We start from the raw sequence: 8,822 nt of genomic DNA on the forward strand, positions 1-8,822 counted from the left end.
ATCACGTGATTATAGGGGGCAGCGGTGAGCTTTGGGTTGAGCGGAGCCCACTCGGCGCGATGTCGCTTCAAGCGCCGCAGTATGTCGACGGCGCCTACTGCTGAAGTGGTTCTATGAGAGGGAAAAGAAGAGAAAAGTGAGCCCCGTAACTGTCTGCATCAGGGTGCGACACCTCAACAGCAGCTCACAGGAGATGGGGGTGAGGAGGGATCAAAAGGATAGGAATAAAGGTGTAGAGAGAGAGAGAGAGAGAAAGAAAGATGCGCTGAGCCAGCGAGCGAGGACATATCGAGGGGATAGGAGAGATAGGAAAGATGGAAACGCGGTCACAGGAGTCCGAGGACGGGGCACCACCTGCGAGAGCTCTTGTCGGCGTCAGGGGATGGCGTAGGGCAAGTCCAGTAGGTCAGAGCTACGCTGACGTCGGAGATCGCGAGGGCACAACCGGTCGGCACGGAATCCAGTGAGCGAGAGTTCATAATTCTTGGAAGAGGTCTGTAAGTTGGGCCACGTTTCACCGCAGTAGCTGTTCCTCCTCCCTCCCTGGCCGGTGGTCGAGTCCGGGAGAAAAACGAGCTTCGCAGAAGTTGCAAAAACGAAAATGAAGCGATGAAGTCAGTAAGTGTAGCCGTCATGGCTACTGGTAGCGCTCCCTGACGCCCCCGCGCTTAAATGCACATGTATGTCCCATGAAGTGGAGGGGAGGGTGGCCGCCGCCATAGCTCAGTTGGTAAAGCATCGGGAGTGTTATTTCAAGGTCGCAGGTTCGGCACCTGCTAGCGGCAAGTCATCTTTTCGTCCACTTTTGTTTCTTCGAATTTACAATTATTTTAGTAATAATAATAATCACACGTCGTATGCTTTCATTGGCATTACTGTTTGTTCTCATTAACGCGTGTAAGTGATGTTGGCAGTGTTTTTATTGCTGACCATAAGAGAGCAGAAATTAGCAGTGGGAGCTCTATCATATTCAAATCCAGGCATGTACTCGCATCAACGCATTGAACCATTTGTTCTAGAATTGACCTATTCACAAAGACGCAACACTGCGCCTCAACTGGGGGCGGCCATCAAACGTTCATATTAATGCTTAGGCGTCGTAAAAAAATCGCTCTTGTGTTTTCTTTCTAGTCAAGCTCTGTAACTCCAACTCATGCGTTCACACAAGGTATTTTTGGAGAACTCATGTCCGTCGTGAACAAAACAAAAACATAATAACATGCAGCCCCCCAGGGGCGCAGCCAGAATTTATTCTTTATACGGCGGGGGGGTGGGGGCTTGGTTACTTATTGACTATTATTGGCTACGCCCCTGCAGCCCCGCTACAGTGTACTAGAAGAGGGGGCTATAGTGTACTCTTCTAGTACACTGTAGCCCCACTTTGCAGACACTAATGAAAAAGCTCCGCTTGCCTCGGCTTTATAACATATCTCGGCGTCGTGGGGCGCGGCTCTATAGTATATATGACGAGAAAAAGAAAAGTGTCTTCTGTTTATTTTTTGAGCTCGATGGCGGTGGCGCACTAGTCACCTCCCCGTTGTTATGAAGTTGCATTCATTGATCATCGTAGAGCAAGCACTGCCAGAAACCGGAGAAAGAAAGCTAGCAACTTTTTTGCGGTGATCGGCTGCGGCACGCTACTGTGCATATTGTTGTATTGTGCAAAGATTTTGCGAGGATTTTAGAGCCTTCAGCATAGAACAGAATTTGAAAAAAAAAAAAAGAAGGCCGGTGAATTTACAATTTCGAGGGCTGTATACTTTACAGCCATGCTAACACCGAAATATAAGCTAAGCGCAACGACCGAAAAAAGGTGATTGCGCAGCCTTTTCCTTTTCAAAGGAAAGAATTAACTATGTCATAAGCTATATTCAAGTATTTAAACCATAATATGAAGATTTGAATAAAATTTCGACATATGATTTCCGCACCCCTGTGCATTTCCATTGAGGCAAAGTATCGCCTTCTAGGGTTACTGCATGTGCTACCTTTAGGTAGCAGAGTTGCGCATAACTTTTCCTTGCGCAGCTATTCGGCGAGCGCTGTCACGTGGTGCAAAGTGACGTCAAGTGTTCAATTTCACGTGGCGTAGCCAATTTTACATGCACTAGTAAACTTCTCAGCGCGAAAACTTCCGACTACTAACACAAGAGACGAGGACTCTTGTGTTAGTTCTCGGAAGCTTTCGCGCTGAGAAGTTTAATAATGGATTACCAACTAGCCCAATACCACACTTCATTACATGCACGATAGCACGGCGCCCGCGCCGACTTCAGTTTCATCGTGACCGCCATTAGCGGCTCTTTGTACGTATACTTCATTACTTTCTTTACAGATGGCGCCAACTAGTACGGTTCAAAATGAACCAGGCAATCACAAAATTGTTATTGCAGAAACATTGTGCATCGTATGCATGGTGTAAAAGCCACGCAGTGGTGTTAATACGAAAGAGTTACCTTTTTAATCATTTTCACATAAATTAATTAACTATAGAGTTTAACGTCCCAAATTTATTTACTAATATGTTTCATTCGGTTTTCGGCCACAAAGCCTGTCTGGAATGCTCAGCGCAAACTGCGCCTCATTGTTCTGACTCGCTCGCTGGATTTCGTGCCGACCGGCTGTGCCCCCGCGATCTCCGACGACAGCGCAGCTCCGGCCGACTGGCTTGCCCTACGCCATCTCCTGATGGAGGGGCTCGCTCTTCCTGTCCCCACGTGGGTGCGGCCCGCAGCCGACCCTCCCTCTTGAGGGGAATCGGCTCCTCAGGACAATTTGTAAATAAAGTTCATTGACTGACTGACTGATCTCCTGATGCTAACAAGAGCTCTCGCTGAGTGGTGCCCCGTCCTCGGACTCCTGCGGCCGTGTCCATCTTTCCTATCTTCTCCTTATGTGGTCTACCCGTCTCTGCGCATCTCTATATCTCTATACCTTTAATTCCTCCCTATCCTTTTAATCCCTCCCTACCCCCATCTCTCGTGAGCTACTGTTGAGGTGTCCTCCCCCTGAGAGACAGTTACGGGGCTCACTTTTTTCTTCTTTTCCCTCTTTTAAGAATCACTCCCCCCCCCCCCCCCTCATTGTTCTAGAAGGTTCACGATTATAGTAGATCCTTTTGCCAAGATTACGCCCACTTCGCCGACATTACAGATTATTCTGGAACCTACGCGGCCGCTAGCGATAACGCTAGAATGTTCGACGCCAAGTGTATAAATGCCGACGTGCTTCGCCGCTTGTCAGTTGATCGACGGCCGACGCTCTGCATGCTCGCCGCTATCAGTGCCGGTGTCTTGCTGTAATGTGACTTTCCTTTTACGTGACCTCAAGTTCAGCCCAAATAAACAGTTTGACCATTCGAGTTGCAGTCTGCTCCATTCGTCCACGTCCCGAATCTGTGACATCATTATCAGAAGCGCCGTAGTGGAGAGTTCCGGGGGCGATATTCTGGACATTGTCGAACTCCGCCATGTTGTCAGATTCTACCATTGATCAATGCTAATTGGCCAAGTGAGCTGCTAGGACCTCTCTGATTGGCTTAAAATGCCGCCATTACGAAATTTGACAACAATATATCGGAATCAGACAGTGTCCAGAATAGCAACCCAGAAACTTTGACCACTTGGGGTTCTTTCACTTGGACCTAAATCTAAGCTCACGAGCTTAAAGCATTTTCGCTACCTATAGCAATACACCGCCTCACAGCAACTGTGTAATCTTGCAACAGAATCGAAAGTTGGGCTAGTTGGATAATGCATGGTATAACTGTCAGTTAAAGCGCACAAATAAACAGAATGGAAGAGAGGACAAGCGCTTTCTCGCAACTAAACTGTTTATTAGAAAGGGAAGAGTATATAAACAGGCAATCAAAAAAATAACGCATGCGTGTGCAGGCAAAAAAGTACACCCGTGGCACATCGAGAACACATGGTAAAAGAAGAAGAAATATTATCTCGGAACATAATCTAGAAAAGCAAACTCTTTATCGTGCAGCAACGCTTACGCTTGAACTGACAGTTATACCAGTGTAATCTTGCTCAGCGCGCGTGAATAAGTCTGCGGCACGCCGCCCGTGCCGGAACATCGCACCGTGTTTTTCTCCTGCGCGCGCGACGAGTGGCTTCGCTGCCTAGCCGTTGAACATAATGGTGGACCTATATGCGCAACTCTGCTCCTGTACGGAGCAGTAACGCTATCGCCTTCTTGGTTGCCCCGCCGCGATGGTCTAGTGGCTAAGGTTCTCGGCTGCTGACCCACAGGTCGCGGGATCGAATCCCGGCTGCGGCGGCTGCATTTTCGTCGGAGGCGAAAATGCTTTAGTCCCGTGTGCTCAGGTTTGGGTGCATGTTTAAGAACCACAGGTAGTCGAAATTTCCGGAGCCCTCCACTACGGCGTCTCTCATAATCATCTAGTGATTTTGGGACGTTAAAGCCGACATATCAATCAACATATCACCTTCGAGATTGGTATTCAGGAACCAGTGTGTTGGCGAGGAATATCTTCTTTTTTTTCCTTTGAGAAACCAGGCAACTAACGACGCCAAAGGCACATCAAAAGGACAAGACCATAATATTGGTACTGCGCGATAGCTGAGCGCTAACAACACTGCCGTATGAGGAAGTGCGCATCCCTTCAACCAAGTTTTAGTAACAAATGACGTCTGACTTACTCGGTGTTTCGCACCTATGACCCCGTTGACTGAGCATTCTTACGCACCGAGAGAAGTCGGGAAGCTTGTACACTTACTGCTGAACTAGAATAGCATGATAGTGCTTCAAATTACTAGCGTCTGTCGCAACAGCCACTGTTCAAAAACCTGGCCAATATGGCGGAAGAAAACATGAGCAACACGCTACGGCGGCTCGCGCTTGCGCAACGGCCGCCAGCGAGAGGGAGGCGATCGCCGATTTTGGACGCGCCGAGCGGCACCGCCGCTGCCATCAGATAGACGAGCTGGGAAAGCGAAACGTTTGTGCTGATTATGAGCAAACGTGCTGCGATGCTCGCTTGTGTGCCATTCGCAGCCTCATTACAACTCATGTTGTGATCTATAATACACTTTGTACTCGGTGCTTTTCCCCCTGAACGCAAAAGAGCGACGGAGCGAACCGGCGAGATGTCTGCACGACAGGCAGTTTAGGGACGTTAAACCCCACATATCTGTCTACTCTCACCAGTGGTTTCACCACCTGCTGACCACGAAACTACCTGCATTCCCGCTATCAGCCGGAGCAAGTGCAACAATGTGGTCAAACACATGCGCAAAACTCCGCTATATCCCCCACCGCGGGAGGGGGGGATAGGTTGTCCTTTCAGTCAAAAGGTCTCTGTCTCCCTCGAAGATGCGCGGGGAGGGTGCGTGTACTCGCTGATGCTTGACGTACGCCTTTGTCAATAAGTGATCCGCAATCCCCGCTACTCCCCCGCTGATTTATCCCTCCTGTGAACACCCCTTTGGGTACCACAGCTTTCATTGTGGTTGGTCACCGTTGAAAAAATTTGTTGTTACTACAACACTATAGCTCTGACTTGTGGTGATTGGAATCAGCTATGCAATCTTGCATTCAACATGGCATGAAATGCTGAAATCAAACCCGTAAAGCAGGAACTTTTCATAACAACGCCTAAACACTCGCAATACCACGATAATGATGAGAATGGTCATCAGTCCTCGTGAATTTGAACTTCCATTGAAACATCTCATCTTTATGCGTCCATCATCATTCATATTGCTTCATATTGCCATTATTCTTTAGTGCTATTCGTGTGATGCATGCATGCAATCAGATTAGAACATTTTCAAATACCTGAGAAGGTTTCAATACAATCAAGGGTTGCCTGTGCTGAGTTAATAATAGTACGCTCACAAGTTTCAGCCACAGAAACCCGGTCACAACAAAAAAAAAGTAATCAAATACACATGCCAATATGCAGAAAGCAGTTCGTGCATATTTCAACCAACTAAACCACTGCCATTTTTGTTTTGCTGCCCCGGGGTGTTTCGTGACACTATACAGTAATGACAGCAGAATTTTAGGCAAGTTCATGATTATAACTTCAGTACAACTGTATGACGAGAAAAGACGTACAAACAACAGAGAAAACACACCCAGTGCCAAATACCCTTCTTTTTTGTTGCCCATGCTGTTTTCTTTTTTCGTCGTGCAGTTAGATCGAAGTTATGAATTATCAACTTGCCCAAAACTCTGCCGGGCAGCAAAATGTTGCCAGTGGGAGTAGGGTTTCAGACCCCCTTCCCACTCTATTGCGTGAGAATTTTCAATTTTTAATGTGTATATATACAAGCACACATATAAAACACACACAAACATACATAAAATATAACTGACCCCTCCCCTTTAAAAATTTTTGAGTGCGCTACTGCTATGCATAGAGACTAGTATATAAAAATTAGGTGCTACAATGAATCTAGAAATGAATGCACTCATTTCAATGTCTACTGGGCATGCCTGTTCAAAATTTTTGGTATTGATGCATGAACGGTCTGAGCAACCCAACCCAGTATTGCGAGACATGGGCACTTACCAAAGCGAAATGAATTTGCTTTCCAGATCACCTTGCAGATTCCTGGAGCTTACAATCTGTTTGTGGACCTTCCTATTGTGATTGGAACAGTGCCGTTGAGGTCTCGACCTCCACACTACCGCACGCTGGGTCTGCCCAGCCAGCCACAGATTCATTTCTACCCAGCTGCTCCTCCATACTCGGAAGCCGACACCGATGATGCTCTGCCCGCTGAACGTGAGGAATACATGTTGCCTCAAGAAAATGCCACAATTCATAAATATTGGCATATTGTGCCAAAGATTCTCATACCTGAGTTATAATAGGTAGCTTACTGCTAATACAGTAGACTCATTAAACGGAACGTGAAGGGACAAAGAAAATATGTTCCATGTAACAGAAGTTCTATTTACTGAGAGATCAACAAGGTTGCAAAATACAGGTGCGAGATCAATCATATTAGGTGCAGTTCGTTCATCTAAGCAGCAATTCTGTTTAAGAGATTTCCATTTGTCAAGTGTCTACTGTACAGTGTGTTACTGCTCACGGCTGAAAAATAATGACAGTGAAGCAATCAAGTATTTCTTGACAGGGGTTGCTCTCTTACCTGATTGCATTCACGTATTATGAAACTGTTTGGAAACCTTAACAAGTTTCGTGCTTCGTATCCGATGAAGTGAGTTAATGCACTTTAATAAGTTTAGAGCTTGTGTCAGTATAAACTGTTCCTCGTACTCATCATTATGTGGTGTTGGGGCACCTGTGGCTATAAAATGAGAGCTGCAAATTTTTAATCACAAGTAATTAAGTTCTTGTTCAGAAAGTTTCTTCTCTGTTTATTTTACAAAGGAAGTGCTCAAATTCAGACGATTCAACATGTTACTCTTTACCGAAGCACTTAGTATGACAATTTTTTTTTCTCAGCAGCGTCGTTCGTGCAACTACTAGAAGTGCTCGAAAACACCATATGCCTGTTGTTCGTTTCTCAGAAAAAAAAAAAAGCTGATCTCACATGTTGCTCACATCTTGAGAAAATGTGGGGTATTTTTGGGGCAACATGCAGGAAACCTTTGGTTTGGGTTTGCATGTTTATTAGGGGGTTAATAGAGAATCGCTCAGCCCTCTCTTAGTGCTGTATGACATGTTTGCACATTCTATACTTTCCTGGGAGGATGATAAGTTGAAGAGTCTTGATATTTAGAGTATACAGGGACCACCGCTACATGGCCGTTACATGCACATGAAAATTTCAAGTGTGCAGGTTGCTGCTAGAAGTCATAATACGGCCAGCAGTCTGGCCGAGCACGAATAACCTGCTTTTAAAGAATTGCTCTGGTGATTCTTTAACAAAAGCATGAAAGTGTGATACGCAGGTTAAATATTTCAAAGCATGTAATTTAACTACAGGCAACTGAAAGCATATAAGTATTGCAATAGTTCAGTGAAAGTTGTGTCGCTATTATACAAAGTTTCCCAAGTCTACCATCTCTTTTTTTCTATGTGTCAGGGGTAGTGACGTGCACGATGAACAGTGAGCTCTTTTTGTTTGTTGCAGCTCCACCTACCTATGCCGAATGCATAGAAGGCTCAGTAGACATTGGCGACGACGAAGATGGAGAGATGCATGGAGACACACGGTTCACACCGATGTATGCCTATGTACAAGACTACTTGTACCACCCACCTCCGGCGTATTCTGAGGTATTAGCAAGTTTGCAAGAATGAAACATGTCATCCTATGTAGTTATCAAAACTAGTTTAGATTAAACTGTCACTGTAGTGTCATGTGGTAGTTTGCAATGCTGCATAGCTATTACAGTCAAACCCCTTTATAAGAGACACTGATCTAAGAGACAAATGGGTATAAGAGACGCCAGTCGGCCTACAGTAAAATACGGGTTGATAACAAAATGAATAAGAGGTACCCTGTTTATAAGAGACATCTCTTATAAAAGACAAGGACTGCTGCCCAGAGCATGCCTCTTATAAAGGGGTTCAACTTTACAACAGCCCTCAGGTGGCTTCACAGTAACAGAATTTTTATAGCTCAATGTTAGGTTAGTGAGCTTTACCGAGCAAAATTTACCACCCATCAACAAACTGTAGTGGCATACTTTTAGTACTTCTGTTTTGTGATACATATGCGAAGAGCTATAAGGTGGGCAAGTTCGTGTTGGTTCACCTTCAAAAGTGCGCATTATTAACACAGACGCTGGACAAAAATGACATTGTGTCGTTGGGCCGTGTACTTTACATTTTTCGTCCAGTGTCCGCGTTTGAAGATGGATACATATTC

The 8,822-nt window shown here is 45.6% G+C and overlaps 1 protein-coding gene across 1 annotated transcript in view; it reads left to right on the forward strand.

The window, feature by feature from the left end:
- LOC142788291 (arrestin domain-containing protein 3-like) overlaps window positions 1-8,287 on the forward strand; it is a 99,185-nt gene extending 90,898 nt beyond the window's left edge. The window contains exons 6-7 of the mRNA XM_075884892.1: window positions 6,574-6,763; window positions 8,082-8,287. Of these exons, the coding sequence (XP_075741007.1) occupies window positions 6,574-6,763; window positions 8,082-8,251 (360 nt within the window). The 3' untranslated portion in view covers window positions 8,252-8,287. The remainder of the gene's footprint in view (window positions 1-6,573; window positions 6,764-8,081) is intronic.
- Window positions 8,288-8,822: the final 535 nt, after the last annotated feature.

Source organism: Rhipicephalus microplus, unplaced genomic scaffold (assembly GCF_043290135.1).
Source record: "Rhipicephalus microplus isolate Deutch F79 unplaced genomic scaffold, USDA_Rmic scaffold_52, whole genome shotgun sequence".
Taxonomy (NCBI): Eukaryota; Metazoa; Arthropoda; class Arachnida; order Ixodida; family Ixodidae; genus Rhipicephalus; species Rhipicephalus microplus.